Source organism: Saimiri boliviensis, chromosome 9 (assembly GCF_048565385.1).
Source record: "Saimiri boliviensis isolate mSaiBol1 chromosome 9, mSaiBol1.pri, whole genome shotgun sequence".
In the NCBI taxonomy this organism is placed as follows: Eukaryota; Metazoa; Chordata; class Mammalia; order Primates; family Cebidae; genus Saimiri; species Saimiri boliviensis.
Window position 1 is genome coordinate 53,587,226 of NC_133457.1, and position 22,893 is coordinate 53,610,118.

The 22,893-nt window shown below is 40.4% G+C and overlaps 1 protein-coding gene across 3 annotated transcripts in view; it reads right to left on the reverse strand.

The window, feature by feature from the left end:
* PPP2R3A (protein phosphatase 2 regulatory subunit B''alpha) overlaps nt 1–22,893 on the reverse strand; it is a 161,382-nt gene that overhangs the window by 18,447 nt on the left and 120,042 nt on the right. For all 3 annotated transcript variants that reach the window (XM_039461890.2, XM_039461891.2, XM_039461893.2), the window contains 4 exons: nt 17,881–17,929; nt 14,824–14,913; nt 4,418–4,593; nt 3,153–3,271 (listed from right to left, as the gene is read on the reverse strand). In XM_039461890.2, coding sequence (XP_039317824.1) covers nt 3,153–3,271; nt 4,418–4,593; nt 14,824–14,913; nt 17,881–17,929 — 434 coding nt within the window. The remainder of the gene's footprint in view (nt 1–3,152; nt 3,272–4,417; nt 4,594–14,823; nt 14,914–17,880; nt 17,930–22,893) is intronic.

The window sequence follows — 22,893 nt, forward strand, 5'->3', positions numbered from 1 at the left end:
CTTGGCTGATTCCAACTTTTTTCTTTTTTTTTTTAAAGAGACAGGGTCTCACTCTGTTGCACAGTCTGGAGTGCAGTGGTGTAATAATAGCTTACTGCCAGCTGGTCCGATGGTAGTGGGTTATCAGAACTTATTAACATTAGTGTCACTAAAGTTGGTATACAACCCCCCACTGCTAAATTTGACTGGCTTTAAAAAAATTAAAAAGAAAAAAAAATAATAGCTTACTGCCAGCCTCAAAATCTGGGGTCAAGTGATTCTCCTGGCTAAGCCTATTGAGTAGCTGAGACTACAGGTATGCCACCATGCCCTGCTAATTTTCAAATTTTTTTGTAGACACACAGTCTCGCTATGTTGCTCAGGCTGGTCTTGAACCCCTGGCCTCAAGTGATCCTCCTGTCTTAGCTTCCTAAGAAGGTGGGATTACAAGCACAAGGCACAGCATCTGGTAAGTCTAGATTCTTTAACCTTGAAATTAGAGACGTTTCTCTGGTCCCCTCTCCTCTGGCACTGTGCACAGCAGCCACCTAGAGTTACTTGTGGTTTGCACAGGCCTGCCTGAAATGTACCTTCCCTAAACCCCCATTCTCTGGCAAATTTTTGTTGTTTAAAAGCCAACTCAGATACCATGTTGGCTGTGATATCTTCTTGGCAACAGCCCTTCTCTCCATATCACTTCCTGTTGCCACCTTTGCTCTTGTATCTCTGTCATCTTCATATATACAGTATCTCTTTAACACAGTGCCCAGAATGTATTAAGCACTTTCTGGCTAATAATGTTCTTTGTAGATCAGAACAAATATCAATAATTACACCATTTATAAAGAAAAGTAAAATTTAAAGGTAAAAATTTTAGAGCAAAAATGGTATCACAAAGAAAGTAAGAGGGAAAAGACCACACACTTTCATGAGTTTTCTTGAATTGTATGTTTCAGATAAACTGTCTTTCCAAGCTGAACATGAGTTAGTTATGCCAAAAATAATGTTGAGTTCCTAAACAATGACCACTATTAATTACTATACTTAATTCATTTTAAGACCCCATCTCTTTTAACATTTATGAACTTGCAATGCATCACAGGCTTACAACTGGCGATATTTGGGGTTTTGTTTTTGCTTAGAGAAATATAAAACAATGGAGCATGTTAAATTCAATGAAATAGACTTTAAACCAGTGATAATGTAACTTGGTATGTGGAGATCGGCTGCAGAATATTTGTTTTGAGAAGGTAATCTTCATATTCTTATTACTATTTAGGTCAAACAGTTATGGAACATGTAGAAGAAAAAAGACTGCAAAAGCTTCTTATAGTTTATTGTTATTCAACTGAAATAGTCTATTCTTTTTTTTTTTTTTTTTTTTTTTTTTTGAGACGGAGTTTCGCTCTTGTTGCCCAGGCTGGAGTGCAATGGCGCGATCTTGGCTCACTGCAACCTCCGCCTCCTGGGTTCAGGCAATTCTCCTGCGTCAGCCTCCTGAGTTGCTGGGATTACAGGCACGCGCCACCATGCCCAGCTAATTTTTTGTATTTTTAGTAGAGACGGGGTTTCACCATGTTGACCAGGATGGTCTCGATCTCTTGACCTCGTGATCCACCTGCCTTGGCCTCCCAAAGTGCTGGGATTACAGGCTTGAGCCACCGCGCCTGGCCCTTTTTTTTTTTTTTTTTTTTTTTTTTGAGATGGAGTTTCGCTCTTGTTACCCAGGCTGGAGTGCAATGGCGCGATCTCGGCTCACCGCAACCTCTGCCTCCTGGGTTCAGGCAATTCTCCTGCCTCAGCCTCCTGAGTAGCTGGGATTACAGGCACACGCCACCATGCCCAGCTAATTTTTTTGTATTTTTAGTAGAGATGGGGTTTCACCATGTTGACCAGGATGGTCTCGATCTCTTGACTTCGTGATCCACCCGCCTCGGCCTCCCAAAGTGCTGGGATTACAGGCTTGAGCCACCGCGCCCGGCCCGAAATAGTCTATTCTTAACATAATTTTTACTTCTTAGAGGAATGGTAAAAACAATGGGTGATATTCGATTTTTATTATTTATTTATTTTTTCTTTCTTGTATGTAACACAAGGGCAGTGGAGATGCATTTTTATTTTATTTTATTTTATTTTATTTTGAGACAGAGTTTCGCTCTTGTTACCCAGGCTGGAGTGCAATGGCGCGATCTCGGCTCACCGCAACCTCCGCCTCCCGGGTTCAGGCAATTCTCCTGCCTCAGCCTCCTGTCCATTTTTATTTTTAACATGGACTGTATATCCAGGGTTTTCTGAAGGTCCACGTTTTTGTGTCTAGGGAACGGTATTCATCTTTATTCAGATGTAGAATGACATTCAAAACTGATAGCCATGTATAGCAATCATTAACACTTAAAATAGTGTTATATTATTTTAAGGTTTTCTATCATGGAAAACTTCTAGGTTTCACTGCAATGGGGAAAGCTCTTTACAATGGAATCCTGAAAGTGAATGCTACAACTGAATCAAGGCCACTATAGTTTCTAATACAGATGTGCCTATTGTTTGTTTTTTTTTTTGAGACAGAGTCTCACTCTCTCACCTAGGCTGGAGTATGGTACGGTGGCACAATCTTGGCTCACTGCAACCTCTACATCCTGGGTTCAAGCGATTCTCCTGCCCTAGTCTCCTCAGTAGCAGGGACTACAGGCACACGCCACCATGCCCAGCTAATTTTTTTTGTATTTTTAGTAGAGACGGGTTTTCGCCATGTTGGCAAGCATGGTCTCGATCTCCTGACCTCGTGATCCACCTGCCTCAGCCTCCCCAAGTGCTGGGATTACAGGTGTAAGCCACTGCGCCTGGCCCTGTTGATATATTTTTAAAAGTTAGAAGGACAATTTTTTTTCCAAACTACTTCTTTGTAACAAGTTTCCAGTGTGTTTATCAGCAGATAAGCTATACAGCTCACTCAATGGAAAGTGCTTAGGCAGATGCAGGTTACCTAAACCTGATGATCAGCTGTGGAGAGACATGTGCCCTAAGTCCTTTGTTGCCTCTTTTTAGTCTTTAATGAAATGTTGTAAATGTTTTCTCTTTACTGAAATTCCAGCATGTAGACACCATTTTAATATGTAGCACACACAGCCCCTGATACTGCAGCCCTCGAATAAAAGTTAAAATTATACTGATACCTTCTGGACTGCAAAGGGATCTCTCTGTTCATGGTCTAAATATTTCTCCAGATTAAAGAAAGTATCATAGAAGATGTGAGCCATTCTGCATCTCTTCAGATCTCTTAGAGTTATTTTGCCTACATAAAAATAAACAAATCTGGTAAAATTTCATCACGAGCTATTTTGGCAAGAGAAAAAGAACTTTCACTGATGTCTACAAGTATAGATATATGTTTATTATAAAAGTCCTATTTCAAAATAAAAAAATTTAATTGAGGTAAAATTCACTAACAAATTCACCATTTAAACAAATTTAAAGTGCACAATTTAGTGGCTTTTAGTACACTCACAATGTTGTATAACCATTACCACTTTCTAGTTCTGTAACAATATCATCACCCCAAAAGGAAACTCTGTGCCCATCAAGCAGTTCCTTCCCATCTCTCCTCATGTGCTTTCTGTGTCTAAGGAAAAATCCTCTTTCATCCCCCAAACCCTGCTTTCATTTTCTTTTTAAAAAAGAGATGGGGTCTTGCTGTGTGGCCCAGGCTGGAGTGCAGTGGCTACTCACATGCACAATCATAACGCAATCCTCCCAGCTCAGCCTCTGTAGCTGGGACTAGAGCTACACCACCGTGCCTGGTGTAAAATCCTATTTCTTTTCTTTTTTTTGAGATGGGATTTCATCATGTTGGCCAGGACGGTCTTGATCTCCTGATCTCGTGATCGGCCTGCCTCAGCCTCCCGGTGATGATTATAGGCATGAGCCACCGTGCCCGGCCTTGAATTCCTATTTCTTAAATAGTAGACTCGCCATCAATTGCTACACTAAGGCTAGGTGTGGTGGCTCATGCCTGTAACTCCAGCACTTTGGGAGGCCGAGGCAGGTGGATCACCTGATGTCAGGAGTTCAAGACCAGCCTGGTCAACACGGTGAAATCCCATCTCTACTAAAAATACATAAATTAGCTGGGCATGGTGACAGACTCCTGTAATCCCAGCTACTTGGGAAGCTGAGGCAGAAGAATCGCTTGAATCCAGGAGGTGGAGGTTGTAGTGAGCCGAGATTGTACCGTAGCCTGGGTGACAAAGCGAGACTACATCTCAAGAAAAAAAAAAGTTGCTACACTAATAGTCAAGGAGAAACTTTAAACACCTCTGTACTGGGAAGCCTGGTTAGAAGACTGAAAAGTTAAATAATTTAGGACAATCTAGGATTCTGTGACCCCTCCCCCACCCCATACATAGGTGAACAGTGCAAATGTCCCATTGCTTGGTCTCACCATCAGTGGCTGGCTTCACTAGGTCAAGCATCTGGCACAGTAAATCATGGAATGGCAAGGGCTCTATTCCCATGGTTTCCATCCGTTCACACTGCTCCTCATAGAAGTACTCCAGCTCATACATGGAGAGTATGCCATCCCCATCCACATCCATGCAGCGGAACCAATACTCAATGCTAGGCGATAAGGACATTCATTATCATGGGCCTGGTAAAGATCTTTTATTCATCCAGATTTACTATGTATCTTTTAAAAGAAAAGTTACATATTATGTACACTTCAGGGTTACATATAGTTTTACCAAGTTTGTTAGAAAAAATGGTATACCCCTTCTCCCCTTTATTTTTTTACCCAGAACCAACCATGTTCAACACCTCATTATTTTGCTTTTTACCTTCCTATTTTCAGATAACATGCCTATATCATTCCTTTCTTGTATTTGTTTTAAGAACTGTTTAAGCACCGGGCATGGTGGCTCATGCCTGTAATTCCAGCACTGTGGGAGACTGAGTCGGGGAGATGACTTGAGGTTCAGGAGTTTGAGATAAGCCTGGCCAACATGATGAAACCCCGTCTCTACTAAAAATACAAAAAATTAGCTGGGCATGGTGGTGCATGCCAGTATTCCCAGCTGCTTGGGAGGCTGAGGTGGGAGAATTGTTTGAGCCTGGGAGGTGGAGGGTCCAGTGAACCAACATTACGCCACTGTACTCCAGCCTGGGCGAAAGAATGAGACTCCATCCTCAAAAAAAAAAAAAAAAAAACCAAAAACAAAAACCTCCCAAAAAAACAAAACCAAAAACCAAAAAACCAATGTATTGATTTCACACCATGAAAGATGAACGTTAGTTCTTTTACAATTTCTCACCACTTTGCCTACCTGCCCTCCTCATCCTCTTAATAAAGTTAACTTGCTTAACATTTAGAATTTATAACTTTCTATTTTTCTTTTATCTCTTATTTGCTTCGTTTTCCGTGTACTTGTTACTAATTCAACCCCTAAATCTCTGCTGGTTGTCTAAATCCACACTCAGTCCCATAAGGTGCTCTGTCAGCTGTATGTTCTTGATGAAGTCTTCCTTGGTTCCTTCTGACCTACTCTCATCTGGGCTACTTGGACTCTAGGCCTGGCTCACAGTTTCATCTAGGGATTCCTTTCACCTTTCTCCTGTTTCTTGTTTCTCACATTTTCCTCATTCTTTGTTTTGTGTCCTCATTATTTTGTTACTCTGTGCATTCTCCAGTAGCCTATTAAATGAGGGAGCATGGCAGGTATATTTTCTGAGATCTCGGATCTTTGAAAATGCCTTTTTTCTATTCTCTAATATGGTTGGTATTTTGGCTGGTTATAGAATTAGAGGTTGGTGGTGGTTTGCCTGCAGATTTTTTTTTTTTCACTTTAGAAATGGGGTCTCACTCTGCTGCCCAGGCTGGAGTGTAGAGGCACAACATGACTCACTGCAGTCTTGAACTCCTGGACTCAAGCAATCTTCCCAAGTAGCTGTAACTATAGGTGCATGCCATGGCTAATTTTTTTTTTTTTTTTAAATCTAGATGGAGTCTCACTCTATCACTCTATTGCCCAGGCTGGAGTAAATTGGTGCAGTATCTGTACTGCAACCTCTGCCTCCCCGGTTCAAGCGAGTCTCCTGCCTCAGCTTCCCAAGTAGCTGGGATGACAGGTGCCCCTAGCCATGCCCAGCTAATTTTTGTGTTTTTTAGTAGAGATGGGGTTCACCATATTGACCAGGTTGGTCTCAAATTTCTGACCTTAGGCAATCTACCCACCCTGGCCTCCCAAAGTGCTGGGATTACAGGTGTGAGCCACCACACCCAGCCTGGCTAATTTTTAATTAAAAAAAATTTTTTTTTTTTTTTTTGGGTAGATACAGGGTCTCACTATATTGCCCAGGCTGGTCTCGAACTCCCGGTCTCAAGGGATCCTCCTGTCTTGGCCTCCCAAAGTGCTGGGATTATAGGCATGAGCTACTGTGTCTGGCCTTTTCCTTCATACTTTTTAAAAGTATTGATCCATATTGTCTATCAGTATTCATGAGAAGTCTAAAGCTTTATTGGTATCTATTCCTTTGACTATAACCCATTTTGTTTTTTTCCTCTGAGAAGCCTGCAGAGGTTTCTCTGAGTTCTTGGTAGTTTGAAATATCATGATGGAGTGCCTTGGTTGAGATCTAACTCATCTATTTGGCTGGGCTTTTATGAGAACCTATTCAGTTTGGAAACTACTACCCTTCAGTCTTTGAAAATTTTCATATCTTTTTCCTACCCCCCCACCTTTTTAAAAAAACTGTTATTCAGATTTACATAGCCCAGTATGGTATAGCTACTAGCCACACGTGGCCTTTTGAGCATTTGAAATGTGGCTAATCAAATTTGATGTTTTCTCAGTACAAATACAAAACAGATACATAACTAAATTAATTTTACCTATTTCTAAATTTTTCCATTGTGGCTGAATTTTAAACCTATGTGACTTGTACCATATTTCAATTTCTAATTATGTGAATTTTTTTTGAGGTTCTCCAATTTTCATATCTTGTCTTTATTTTCTATTGCTTCATCTTTTTTGGGGGTGGGGGTTTCTTCCTGGGAAGGTTACACAGATTTATCTTCTAAACATTGTTTTCTTATTTCTGTTATTGTAGTTTTGATTGCTCAGAGCTTTTTGGGTTTCTTGAATTTTCCTTTCATAAAAAGTATCATTCTGTTCGTGTCCTGTGATTATAATTTCTTCTTATATCTCTCTGAGGATATTAATCACTGTTTCCTTTCTTGTTAAAGTTTTATTTTCTCAGAAAGTCTCTGTTTTATCCAAGTTATCTTCCCCCCCCACACCCATTAGTGTGGCCTTTATCTCTTGTGTAAGAGGCTTTCCTCAGGTATCTAGTGATCCTCTGTTCTCTGCTCATATTTGAGAGTAGGTGCTAAAAAGCTGATTGGAGGTTCTGATTAGTGGGTCTGTTGACTCTGGGCTTTACTGTAAAATGAATGGACTGGGTTTTTTTCCTTGGGAATGACCCAGTGACAAATCTTCAGGTCTTTATTTTTGGGCAGGTCCATTCCCAAGAAAAGCATCTTTTAGTTTCTTGCTTGGAAATTCAGGACAGGTAGGCAGCATTCTGTTAGCTGAGTGAGGAATGAAGACTGGGCGTCTCAGCATTCAGTACGCATACACTCATTTCATCTGTTTTCAAGATCGCATCCACATCTCAACTGTGCCCAGTTCTCCCTAGTCCAGAGGCCCTCTGTTTTATACTCTTCAGGGAATAAAGCACCAGTTTTATGCTAGGGTAGAGGACATAACCTGAAGATCAACTGTTCATTTAAACAAACTTTCTATCAGGTCTCCTGTTTTTGGCTTTACATTTACTCCACCACTCACTTCCAAGGTTCCTGGTATCCCCAAATCCTGAATGTTTGGAGGTTTTGCTGGGTATGTCTGGTTGCTTCTTGGTTTTTCCCTCTGCTGGCTTAGGATTCAAGTGGTTTGCTATGTTTATTTGCTTTCCAGTTTCCAACACTTTGTTATTATCTCTTCTCCTATATCCTTTATGAAGGCAACAACATTCGCTGGTAATATGGAACAATATTTTTCTAAAGAACCACAAATTCATGGCAAAGTAAAACGTTTCAAGAGAAGGCTCTAGGAGACTGTTGTTCAAATTCCCACTTGTAGGCCTGAAACAATATTAAGGACCACACCTTTAATGGTTTTAAAAAAAATCTCCTTTGGGGAGAGAAATGTGAAAATAACTAAGTTGTAACTATTGACTGTTTTCAAGTAAGCCACATTAAGATCTGTGTATACTTTTTCTGAGAAAGATATAGTTTACGTTATTGCAAAAAATTGAACATGTAATACTTGGAAAGTTTATTGTTTGTTTTTGAGAGAGGCTCTCATTCTGTCACCCAAGCTGGAGTGCAGTAGTGGAGTCATAGCTCACTGCAGCCTCAACCTCCTGGGCTCAAGTGAGCCTCCTGCCTCAGCCTCCAGAGTAGCTGGGATCACATGCATGTATCACCACACCTGGCTAATTAAAAAAAATTTTTTTGTAGAGATTGGGTCTTCCTATGTTGGCCAGACTGGGCAAGGTCTTTTTGAGAAATATATTTTAAAAATTGTAGCAACTTGATGTTTAATGTTTTTATATCAAAGAACAAAGAGGACATTCATTGGGTTTATTGAATATGAGGTAACAGGTTGGCTATGGTGAGGTTCAGTCACATCATATCTACTCTTAGAATATAAAAGGGGCAGAATGCTGCCCCAATGTGAAACTATTCCTGATTGCGGGGAAAAACCTTGAATAGTTGCAGAGGGCTGCAATACACGTAATAATAACTGGTTGTTACACTGTTGTGTCTTTTTCCTTTTTTTTTTTTTTTTAAAGTAATAATGGTTTTAGTACAAAAGGGGCAGGGGACTGTCCTCTGACTGGTCTCTAAGATCTCTTGGTGTCTTGAAAGTCCTCATTACTTAAAAGAACCAAAATCAAGCAAAAGGGAAGAAAGTAAATATTGATTTTAATAAGGATTTAATAGGACTGAAATGAAATGCAACTTATTTTACTGTGAAAAAGAAATGGAAATACTTTAGTTGCTTGCATTTTCAATTAAATAAGAATCTTATCTTTACAATAAATAAAGTTGAAGCATACATTTCAGTTCTTTGTAATAGCCCATTAGAGAGAAAGAAAGCTAGACTGCTAGAATGCAAACAGATAGACTTACTGCCTGAGTATTTACCAAAGGCACATGATAACTGCTTTTAAATATCTGAAATATGTGGTAGATTAATCAGATATAATTCTGTGAACATTGGAGAACATAAGGTTCAACGAATGAAAGAGAAAAATGAAACAGGCTGCCTCAGTGGATAGTTACCTGTCCCTGAAAGTTTTTAGCAGCAGGGGCTGGATGGATGGTTAATACATGTAGGACATGTTGAGAGGAAATTTTCTTATTAAAAGTACTGGATAGGCCGGGCACGGTGGCTCACGCCTGTAATCCCAGCACTTTGGGAGGCTGAGGCAGGTGGATCACGAGGTCAAGAGATTGAGACCATCCTGGTGAACATGGTGAAACCCCATCTCTACTAAAAATACAAAAAAATCAGCTGGGCATGGTGGTGCGTGCCTGTAATCCCAGCTACTCAGGAGGCTGAGGCAGGAGACTTGCCTGAACCCGGGAGGCGGAGGTTGTGGGGGGGCGGAAGTTGCGGTGAGCCGAGATCGCGCCATTGCCCTCCAGCCTGGGTAACAAGAGCAAAACTCCGTCTCAAAAAAAAAAAAAAAAAAAAGTACTGGATACTTTACACATCTACTTTTTCTATGTGGATTTGAAAAAAAAAAATCATAAAAGAAAAAAAAAGTACTAGACACTTAGCTCACTGAAACCTTCTGCTCCTTACCCCGCACTTCAAGTGATTCTTGTGCCTCAGCTTCCCAAGTAGCTGGGACTATAGGCGTGAGCCAAGATTACTTCTTGTCCTTTCCTGGGACTGAATGAAATTTAAGTGCTGAGCCCGTGATTTCTTACCCCAATATAAACTCCTGTATGCTATTCAAGAAGAAAGTTATTGGAAATTCCATTATTGCTTAGGCAGTAACTGAATATATATTCTGTTGCATATTCAGTATACATATTTTATTATCTACTACTGTGAAAGGCACTGGCCTAGTGCCCTTAGGTATAACAAAGGTGAATGAAATAGCTGCTGGAGGTGACACCTAGCCAGATGACTAAGGTAGAAGCAGAATATGATAAAAACCAGGACAGAGAGATTAACGGACATACCAAAAGAGGGTTTCCAAGAGTCTGTCCACAGAAAAGAAACTACCCAGATACTTTCCACATCTACCTCTGTTACTAGGCATAGGAAAGATTCTAGATCCTAATTTCGTGCAGCATTCACAGAGGATTAATCATACCTTAGTGAATATATTACTTTTTTTTTTTTTAAACAAAATTCAGTTTTTTTTCTACCCATGTAATTTATAAGCCAGAAACCCAATTTCTGCAAAGTGGTGCCTATTCTATTTTCTTAAAAAAGAGTTTGATTTTGATTCGATAGACAGTCTCTGACTTAGTTTGACTTAGAATTTTTTGACTTTACGATGGTGTGAAAGCCATATGCATTCATTAGAAACTGCACTTTAAGTACCAATACAATCATTCTGTTTTCACTTTCAGTATAGTATTCAATAAATTATATGAGATATTCAACACTTTATTATAGAGTATTCTTAGTGTGACATGATTTTGTCTAACTGTAGGCTAAGATGTGTTCTGAGCATATTTAAGGCAGGCTATGCTAAGCTATAATGTTCAATAGGTTAGGTATCTTAAATAATTTTTTATTTATATTTTCAAGTGATGCTGGGTTTATCAGGATGTAACCCTACTGGTAAGTGGAGGAGCATCTGTATAGATATTTTTGTCCAAATTCACTATTTTCTGCTCATACTCTGCTTTAGTAAAGCAATGTAAACCACTAAGAATAACACACAGGGTACCTAGTAAGTGCTACTAGAAACCAAGGAAACAAATATCAATAAGGCAAAATCAGTAGTTACTTTCTTCTATAACTGGACTAATTTTGATTCTCTTAAGCAACAGAAATTTCACGACACCAAAAGAACTCTCTTTTAGGGAGTCTACAGCCCTAGATGGAAAGAAGATAGACATGCAAACGAATGCTGTCTGGCATGACAGGCCATATATATTATAGTGATAAAGAGTTCAGGTTTGGGAGAGATACAAACCTGAGTTTGAATCCAAGCTAGGACACTTAATAGCTGCACAGTCTCTTAGAACTTCTGTTTCCTCTACTGAAAAATGGGACTATTGCTACCTCAACTCATAGTGATAGGAGGATTAAATAAGCCATTACATATAAAATACTAGTCACTGGCAAATAATGGAATCTCAATAATATCTGAAAGATGTGGTAGATTAAGCAGACATAATTCTGTGAATATTGGAGAGCATAAGGATCAATGAATGAAAGAGAAAAGGCTAGGAGAAAGGCAACATGCAAGGTAGAAAAGGAGCACCAAAGAAGGAGGTCTAAGAAAGCTTTTGACTCAAAAAACTTGTTGGTAATATTTTATGAGAATCCAGTTATGGATCTCTTGATGTGAAAAGCTGATCTGAAGAGCTCCACGTCTGCTAATGATTACCTAAGTGGGATCAAGTTTCTACTGAGGAAATTGAGGGGACCCTGCGTAGGAAAAAAAAAAAAACAAAAAACAGTTCAAAGGTGCTGGAGGATTAACAGGGCAGTGAAGCATTATGGAATCCAGATATAGAAGAAGAAAATCCAGAGAGGGGCACCTAGCATTTGGGACCATTTTTCCCTTGGGGCATCTGCAGATTCTGGAAGAGGGACCTGAAAGTCTGAGGAACTAAGGCTTGACTTATTAGTATTTTGTTAATGATTTTGGGTCAGGGATGTCAGTCTGTAATTTTATTTTCTTATAGGTGTTTATCTAGTTTTGTTACCAAGGTAATGCTGGCTTTACAAAATGAGTTGGGAATTATTCTTCCCCTTCCTGTTTTCTGAAAAAGGTGGTGCAGAATTTGGTATTATTTCTTCTTCAAATGACTATAAGCATATGGTAAAATTATCTGGGCTGGGAGATTTCTTTTTCAGGAGGTTTTAAACTATAAATTTAATTTTCTTTAATAGATACCTGACTATTCAGGTTATGTATTTCTTCTTAGGTGAGTTTTATTAATTTGTGACTTTAAAGGAAATTGGTCCATTTCATTGAGGTCACCATATTTTTTGTCACCCAAGCTGGAGTGCAATGGTGCAATCTCAGCTCACTGCAACCTACATTTTCTAGGTTCAAGCAATTCTCCTGCCTCAGACCCCCATGTAGTTGGGATTATAGGCATGTACCACCATGCCCAGCTAACATTTTATATTTTTAGTAGAGACAGGGTTTCACCACGTTGGCTAGGCTGGTCTCGAACTCCTGACTTCAAGTGATCTGCCTGCTTTGGCCTCCCAAAGTGCTGGAATTACAGGTGTGAGCCGCTGCACCCAGCCAAAAATCCAAAATTCTTCAAGTACCAAAAAGACAATCAAAACTCATACTCAAAGGAAACAGTCACTAGAGCATTTTGGATTTTGGATTTGGGATGCTCAACTGGTAAGAATAACACAAATAGTTCAAAATCTGAAAAAATCCAAAAACTGAAACACTTCTGTATTCCAGAATTTCAGATAAGAGATACTATGCCTGTATATGAAAAAGACTACTGGCTGGGTGTGGTGGCTCATGCCTGTGATCCCAGCACTTTGGGAGGCCAAGGCAGGCAGATCATTAGGTCAGGAGTTTCAGACCAGCCTGACCAACATGGTGAAATCTTGTCTCTACTAAAAAAAAATACAAAAATTAGCTGGGCATGGTAGTGTGCACCTGTAATCCCAACTACACAGAAGGCTGAGGCAGGAGAATCACTTGAACCCAGGAGGCACAGGTTGCAGTCAGCCGAGATCACACCATTGCACACCAGCCTGGGTGACAAAGTGAGACTCCATCTCAAAAAAAATAAAAAAAAAAGAAAAAAAAAAAGAAAGAAAGAAAAGAAAGAAAAAGAAAAAGACTACCATATATACCAATTTTTAATAGTTTTTTTTTTCTGGGTGTTAAAATTGCTGGTATTAAAATTTATTTTTCTGCTGCTCATTCGTGTTTTCTAAGTAAATTATTACTTTTGAAATGGAAAACAAAGTTATTTAAAAATAATCTAACAAGCTGTTCAAGAAATAGCTTATTTTTATTTCAACAACTTCTAAACAATATATTCAATATTTATTTATTTTTTTAGAGATTTTTGTCCTGCTCTGATACCCAGGATGGAGTATAATGGCATGATCCTAGCTCACTACAGCCTCAAAAACTCCTGCCCTCAAGTGACCCTCCTGCCTCTCGAATAGCTAGGACTACAGGTGTGTATCACCATTCCCAGCTATTTAAAAAATTTTCTTGCCAGGCGCGGTGGCTTACGCCTGTAATCCCAGCACTTTGGGAGGCCGAGGTGGGTGGATCACAAGGTCAAGAGATCGAGACCATCCTGGTCAACATAGTGAAACCCCATCTCTACTAAAAATACAAAAAATTAGCTGGGAATGGTGGCGCGTGCCTGTAATCCCAGCTACTCAGGAGGCTGAGGCAGGAGAATTGCCTGAACCCAGGATGCGGAGGTTGCGGTGAGCCGAGATCGCGCCATTGCACTCCAGCCTGGGTAACAACAGCGAAACTCTGTCTCAAAAAAAAAATTTTTTTTCTGAAGAGATGGAGCCTCACTATGTTGCCCAGGCTGGTCTCAAACTCCAGGCCTCAAGTGATCCTCCTGCCCTGGCCTCCCAAAGTTCTGGCATTACAGACGTGAGCCACCATACCTGGTCATATTCAACATTTAGATAACTTTTTAAACCAATATTAACATAGCTGAGTTAGTTATACCTGCAAGCACCATCAAAGACTGCAACCCCGGCCGGGCGCGGTGGCTCAAGCCTGTAATCCCAGCACTTTGGGAGGCTGAGGCAGGTGGATCACATGGTCAAGAGATCGAGACCATTCTGGTCAACATGGTGAAACCGTGTCTCTACTAAAAATACAAAAAACTAGCTGGGCATGGTGGCGTGTGCCTGTAATCCCAGCTACTTAGGAGGCTGAGGCAGGAGAATTGCTTGAGCCCAGGAGGCGGAGGTTGCAGTGAGCCGAGATCGTGCCATTGCACTCCAGCCTGGGTAACAAGAGCGAAACTCCGTCTCAAAAAAAAAAAAAAAAGACTGTAACCCCTCCCTCCCTTGGTACTGAAAACAAACTACAGTCCATTATGTTACACAAAGTAGGGATAAGAAGTAAGGCATCTACATTTTTTGCTTAAACAAGAGATGGAAAGAAATGTGTGAATTCATAAATCCTATTAAGGTGTGTCTGAGAGTGCCAAGAAAAAGCACAGACTATTCAACTGGCAGAATGAGGATGTGTTCTTATATATTAGTCATCCACAATTTGTTTTCCCTCTCTAATGGTAAAGGTTTACCACAGAACCAGTAAGATGATAAAACAAATAATTCACAGTATCTATTCCCATATTCCACATGAATGCTTACTAGCCCTAGCTGTCATCAGCTTACATATCATTTCACCTTTGTTTCTGTGGATAACAGCACTTCTTTTGATATGCCATGAACATGGATTCAGTACCAATCTCCCAAGACTGAGAGCTCTAAGACGGCAGAGACAGTCTAATTCACCTTAGTATTGCCAGGTTGAGTTGGCTTTGTTAGGTATAATATGCACCACGACTTTTTCAGCTTTGTGCATGTGTTTAGCATCTTGGCAAAGGAAACTTGGAAGTCATACCTGGTAGGATTCCTTTTGTCTTCCTCAGAGATCAAAAACCAAACAAAATCTGCATAGCTCATTCTTCCCTCTTTCTGTATTGTTTTTCCCCTGAAGAAAACACATGGTTATAAAATTTCCTGAGCAATTACTCAGAACCATTTATCAGGAAGATAGGCTAAGAAATAAAGTATTATGTCAGTTGATTGTTTTAAAAATTAGAATGCTAGATGCCTTATAAAGGGCAATTAGCATTCTTATCTTCAAAGGCCTATAGGGTGAAACCAGAAGGCATTTGCAAATACAAAGAAAAGAAATCTGATTTTTAATGGGAATGTGAATAATCACTGGGATAAAATACTCTTATCTGTATTTAGATACAGGATTAATACTCATGTTAGGCATCAAAGGGAGATGCTTCAAAATAATAAGAGCTATCTACAATAAATACACAGCTAGCATTATACTGAAAGGACAAAAGCCAGAAACAATCCCCTTAAGAACAAGACAAGGATGCCCACTCTCACTACTCTATTCAACACAGTACTGGAAGTCTTAGCCAGAGCAATCAGGCAAGAGAAAGAAATAAAATGCATCCAAATAGGAAAAGTCAAATTATCTCTCTTTGCTGACCACATGATTCTATACCTAGAAAAGCCTGAAAACTATGCCAAAAGGCTTTCAGAACTAATAACAGTTTCATTGAAGTTTTGGGATACAAAATCAACATATAAAAATCAGTAACATTTCTTTTTTTTTTTTTAAGACCAAGTTTCGCTCTTGTTACCCAGGCTGGAGTGCAATGGCGTGATCTCGGCTCACCGCAACCTCCGCCTCCTGGGCTCAGGCTATTCTCCTGCCTCAGCCTCCTGAGTAGCTGGGATTACAGGCACACGCCACCATGCCCAGCTAATTTTTTGTATTTTTAGTAGAGACGGGGTTTCACCATGTTGACCAGGTTGGTCTCGATGTCTCGACCTTGTGATCCACCCGCCTCGGCCTCCCAAAGTGCTGGGATTACAGGCTTGAGCCACCGCGCCCGGCCAAAATCAGTAACATTTCTATACACCAATAGCATTCAAGCTGAGAGCCCAATCAAGAATGCAATCCCATTTACAATAGCTACACACACACACACACACACACACACACACACACACACACACACACACAATAAAATACCTAGGAATATGGCTAACCAAGAAGGTGAAAAATCTCTACAGGGAGGACTACAACACTGCTGAAAGAAATCAGAGATCACACAAACCAATGGAAAAACATACCATGGTCATGGATAGGAAGAATCAACATTGTTAAAATAGCCATACTGCCCATGGCAATCTTACAGATTCAATGCTATTCTTATTAAGCGAATGTCATTTTTCACAGAGAAGTATTTTTTTTGGGGGGGTGGGGGAGAAAGTATTCCAAAATTCATACGGAACCAAAAACAAAGCCCAAATAGCTAAAGCAATCTTAAGCAAAAACAACCAAGCCAGAGGTATCACAGCACTTGACTTCAAACTACACTATAAAGCTACTGTAACTCAAACAGCATGGTACTGGTACAAAAACAGACACACAGATCAATGGAACAGAATAGAGAGCCCAGAAATAAAGCTGCAGACCTACAAGCATGTGATATTTGACAAAGTTGACAAAAACAATGAAAAGATGACTCCCTATTCAATAAAACAGTGCTGGGATAACTGGTTAGCTATATGCAGAAGAATGAAACGAGACCCTTACTTTTCACCATATAAAAAAATTAATTCACAATGGATTAAAGACTTAAATGTTAGACCTCAAACTATAACAATCCTAGAAGAAAACCTAGGAAACACCCTTCTTGACATCAGCCTAGGCAAATAATTTATGGCTAAGTTCTCAAAAGCAACTGCAACAAAACCAAAAATTGATGATTAGGACCAAATTAAACTAAAGAGCTTTTGCACAGCAAAAGAAACTATCAACAGATTTAACAGACAACCTACAGATTTGGAGAAAATATTCTCAAACTATGTATCCAACAGAGGTCTAATATCCAGAATCTATAAGGAACTTAAATCAACAAGCAAAAAACAACCCCATTTAAAAATGGGCAAAGGACATGAACAGACACTTCTCAGAAGACACACAGGCAGCCAACAAACATGAAACAATCTCAACATCATTCATCATTAGAGAAATGCAAATAAAAACCACAACAAAATACCATCTCAGAACATCAGAATGGCAATTATTAAAAAGTCTAAACGTAACACATGCTGGTGAGGCTGTGGAGAAAAGGGAATGCTTATACACTGTTAGTGCGAATGTAAACGAGTCGAGCTGCGGTGGAGAGCAGTTGATTTCTCAAAGAACTTAGAACTACCATTCGACCCAGCAATCCCATTACTGGGTATATACCCAAAGCAAAAGAAATCATTCTACCAAAAATATACATGCACTTGTATGTTTATCCAGCACTATTCTTAATAGCAAAGACATGGAATCAACCTAGATGCCTATCAACAGTAAACTGGACAAAGAAAATGTGGTACATATATACCACTGAATACTATGCAGCCATAAAAATTATGAAATCATGTCCCTGCAGCAACATGGAGGCAGCTGGAGGCCATTGTCCTAAGCGAATTAACACGGGAACAAAAAACTAAATACCATATGTTCTCACTTGTAAGTGGAAGCTAACATTGAGTACACATGGGTATAAAGATGGGAGCAACGGACACTGGGGTCTGCTGAAGGGGGTAGGGAGTGAGCAGAGTGAGGGCTGAGGGGCTGCCTGTTGGGTATTGTGCTCACTGCCTGTGTGACAGCATTCTCCATACATCAAACCTCATCACCACGCGTTGTTCCCATGTGACAGACCTGTACATGTATTCCCTGAATCGGAAAAGTTGAAATTATTTTTTTAAAAAGAATTACTGTCTTGTATTGACCCATAACTATGATTTATAGGATAATATTTAGTCTAGTAGCACTGCCAAATTACTCAGGAAGCATTGCTAAAATGAGATGGTTACAGTATTACTTGTAGTTCATTTTTAAACGCAGAATTAAACGTTTTCTTACCTTGTTACTGCCCCAGAGAAGATCCTTTCAATAATCCTGTTTGATGAAGCTAAATGTAGATTTAAAAAAAATTATAAAGCTAGTTTAGAATCATGCTCCATAAAGGCAATACTTTTCATAAACTGGCTTTTTGTTAGCTGCAAGCTAAACCATAACCATCGTCCATGATGAAAGTACATTTTAATTTATGCATAATTTTAAAATAATTTAAAAAAAAACAGGCAAATGAATGTGGCTGACATCTGGGAAGTATTAATATAGCTTAATGCTAAGTTAGGTCTGAAAATCCTGACAACTAAGACAAAAATGTATAGGATTTGTATTAATCTTATCCAATGAGACCGATTTTCCTAAAAACAAGACAAATTTTATCCTTACATTAAATTCAAAAGGGAACTGATTGTGGAAGGTCCTAAAACAACGTAAAATAAAACAAAGTTAAAACAATGGAGAATGCTTTCAAGTAGTTTTTTAAAAGCTACTCAAACACACTACAAACGGATTTTTCTTCTATTCCCATTCCATAAAAGTCTACAGTTTAACATGATATAATATTTTTAGAAATTTCATCAGGAAGTTTTATTCAAAGAGACAATTATAGTTTAAGTTAGCATGTTGGGGGGGGGAGAGAGAAAGAGAGAGAGAGAGAGAGAGAGAGAGAGAGACAGACACACAGACAGACAGACAGACACACCGAGACCAACCTAGAGACCTGTTCTTTCTTTTAACAGGTTCCCCAGGCAATGGGAACAGCCATTTAAAATCCTGAACTAAAATTTCAGGACCAGCAGTAAGGTCACTAGGGACTTGGTAGCTATCAGCATCAAATTCTTCTGCATACAGTTAAGGTACAGTCAGCATAAAGGTAAATTAGTTTGGCCAAAGAAAGTTGGGAATATGTGTATTGGTACAGCCATGCCTGGCCACACACCAAAGCTTATATAAAGACCTTTTATATTTTGTTGAACATTGGATAATGGTGTTGATAATTTGTACTAGATAGAAAAAAAGAGGGTTATATAGGAAAGGCAAGGATATTTAATTGCAAAGCCAAAATCTTTTTTTTTTTTTTTTTTTTTTGAGACGGAGTTTCGCTCTTGTTACCCAGGCTGGAGTGCAATGGCGCGATCTCGGCTCACCACAACCTCCACCTCCCGGGTTCAGGCAATTCTCCTGCCTCAGCCTCCTGAGTAGCTGGGATTACAGGCACGCGCCACCGTGCCCAGCTAATTTTTTGTGTTTTTCGTAGAGACGGGGTTTCACCATGTCGACCAGGATGGTCTCGATCTCTCGACCTCGTGATCCACCCGCCTCGGCCTCCCAAAGTGCTGGGATTACAAGCTTGAGCCACCGCGCCCGGCCTCAAAATCTTTTTTTTAAAGGCATTTTTTTTAGCTTGGGAAGGTTTGGTTTCCTAAAATTGAAGATCATGTTATTTCATGTTGTCTCATTAAGGACAGTCTGGTGAGTGGATAATTATGTAGTGTTCAGTGGCCCCTTCATTTATGCAGGCCTAGATACCTGCTTTTCTGAAGTTAGTGAGTTGCTATGTGAGTATATACAATATTTGGGGATTTAATGAGAAATTATGGTTATATCATCCAAAGAGGCAGTTTTAGAGCCACAGCGTTGTGCATGACCTCTGGAGGCTGGCTCATGTTGTATAGACAATGTGTTCATCGGTAACTGGAAGGTGCATAGCTAAAAAAGCTGACATCCCTCTGAATATCTTCATCTTTATGTTATTCTGGTGACAAGAAGGTTATGATTACATGAAAAAGGGAGGTAACAATACTAACGTGTTGACCAATAAGTACATTTCAGTATTTCCCCTCGATGTCTGCTTGGTACCTGAGAATTTGAAAGCAAGAACTTTCTTAAATATGCAAAGCTCAGTGAAACCTGACATCATGTACAAGCCTTTTCTTTTTTTCTTTTTTTGAGACAGGGTCTCCCTGTTGCTCAGGCTAGAGTGCAGCAGCACTATCATGGCTCACTGCGTCCTCAACCTCCCCAGGTTCAGGCAACCCTCCCATCTCAGCCTCCTGAGTAGCTGGGACTACAATCATTTGCCACCACAGGCTGATGAATTTTTGAATTTATTTTGTCATTTAAAAGCAATTATTTATTTTTTCAATGTTTGTATTTTTCGTAGAGACAGGGTTTCACCATGTTGCCTAGGCTGGTCTTGAACTTGTGGGTTCAAGTGGTCCACTCACCTTGGCTTCCTAAAGTTTTGGTATTACAGGCATGAGCCACTGCCCCCAGCCCGATTAGCCTTTTCTTAAGATGCAAACCATTAGTAACAGACACACCAAAAAAGAAAAACAAGATTCAATACATTTATTTAACATTTATACTCTGCTATATGTAAAAAACAACAATATTATTTAAAAATCAACATGAGAAAGCATTTAAGGACAGAACATGGACAATCTTTTTTTCTTTTTTTTTTTGAGATGGAGTTTCGCTCCTGTTACCCAGGCTGGAGTGCAATGGCGCGATCTCGGCTCACCGCAACCTCCGTCTCCTGGGTTCAGGCAATTCTCCTGCCTCAGCCTCCTGAGTAACTGGGATTACAGGCATGCGCCACCATGCCCAGCTAATTTTTTGTATTTTTAGTAGAGATGGGGTTTCACCATATTGACCAGGATGGTTTCGATCTTGACCTCGTGATCCACCTGCCTCAGCCTCCCAAAGTGCTGGGATTACAGGCTTGAGCCACCGTGCCCGGCCCGGCCAATCTTATGAGAGAAGAATGAATCAATGTATTTGGTGCTTAGTTAACAATATTAAGTCAGGCCAGGTATGGTGGATCATACCTGCAATACTAGCACTTTGGGAGGCCGAGGTAGATGGATTGCTTGAGCTCAGGAGTTTGAGACCAGCCTAGACAACATGGTAAAACCTCATCTGCATTAGTCTGTTCTCATGCTGCTAATGAAGACATACCTGAGACTGGGTAATTTATAAAGGGAAGAGGTTTAATGGACTCATACTTTCATGAGGCTGGGGAGGCCTCATAATCATGGCCAAAGGCAAAGAAGAAGCAAAGGCACATCTTACATGGCAGCAGGGATGTGTACAGGGGAACTCCCCTTCATACAACCATCAGCTTTTGTGAGACTTCTTCACTATCATGAGAGCAACACAGGAAAGACCTGCCCCCGTGATTCAATTAACTCCTGCTGGGTCCCTCCCATGACACATGGGGATTACGGGAACTACAATTCAAGATGAAATTTGGGTAGGAACACATCCGAACTGTATTGTTCCACCCATGGCTCCTCAGGTCCTCACATTTCAAAACCAATCATGCTTTCGCAACAGTACCCCCAAAGTCTTAACTCATTTTAGCATTCACTCAAAAGTCCACAGTCCAAAGTCTCATCTGAGACAACCCAAGTCCCTTCCACCTATGAACCTGTAAAATCAAAAGCAACTTAGGTACTTCCTAGATACAATGGGGACACAGGCATTTGTTAAAATATATGTGTTCCCAATGGGAGAAATTAGCCAAAACAAAGGGGTGACAGGCCCCATGAAACTCTGAAATCCAATAGTGCAGTCATTAAATCTTAAAGTTCCAAAATCATCTTTTTTGACTCTATGTCTCACATCCAGGGCACACTGATGCAAGAGGCGGGTTCCCATGGTCTTGGACAGCTCTACCCTGTGGCTTTACAGGGTACAGCTCCCCTCCTGGCTGCTTTCATGGGCTGGCATTGAATGTCTGTGGCTTTTCCAGGCACATGGTGCAAGCTGTTAGTGGATCTACCATTCTGGGGTCTGGAGGATGGTGGCCCTCTTCTTATACCTTCACTAGTTGGTGTCCCAGTGAGGACTCTGTGTGGAGGCTCCAATCCCACATTTCTCTTCCACACTACCCTAACAGAGGTTCTCCATGAGGGCTCTGCCCATGCAGCAAATTTCTGCCTGGACACCCAGATGTTTTAATACAACCTCTGAAATCTAGGTGGAGGTTCCCAAACCTCAATACTCAACTTCTGTGTATGCTCAGGACCAACACCAAAGAAGCCACCGAGGCTTGGGTTTTCACCCTCTGAAGCAATGACCTGAGCTGAACATTGGCCCCTTTTGGCCATGGCTAGAGCTGAAACAGCTAGGATGCAGGACACCATATTCAGAGGCTGCATAGAGCAGGGGGACTCTGGGCCCAGCCCAGAAAACCATTTTTCTCTTCTAGGCCTCCAGGCCTGTGATGGGAGAGGCTGTCATGAAGGTCTCTGACATGCCTTGGAGACATTTTCCCCATTGCCTTGGTGATTAGCATCTGGCTCCTGGTTATTTATGCAAACTTCTGCAGTGGGCTTGAATTTCCCCCCAGAAAATGGGTTTTTATTTTCTACTGCATCATCAGGCTGCAAATTTTCTAAACTTTTATGCACTGTCACCTCTTGAATGCTTTGCCACTTAGAAATTTCTTCCACCAGATACCCCAAGTCATCTCTCTCAAGTTCAAAGTTCCACAGATCTCTAGGGCAGGGGCAAAATGCCACCAGTCTCTTTGCATAGCAAGAGTGACCTTTACTTTAGTTTCTAACAAGTTCCTCATCTCCACCTGAGCTTAAGCCTGGATTTTTACTGTCCATATCACTATCAGCATTTTGGTCAAAGCCATTCTACAAGTCTCTAGGAAGTTCCAAACTTTCCCACATGTTCATGTCTTCTTCTGAGCCCTCCAAACTGTTCCAACCTCTGCCTTTTACCTAGTTCCAAAGTCACTTCCACATTTTCAGGTATCTTTAAAGCAGCATCCCACTCTACTGGTACCAATTTACTGTATTAGACTGTTCTCATGCTGCTACTAAAGACATACCTGAGACTGGGTAATTTACAATGGAAAGAGGTTTAACTGTGAGTCCATGTGGACTCACAGTTCCACATGGCTGAGGAAGCCTCACAATCATGGAAGAAGGCAAAGGAGAAGAAATGGCACATCTTACGTGGTGGCAGGCAAGAGAAAATGTGCGGGGAAACTTCCCTTTATAA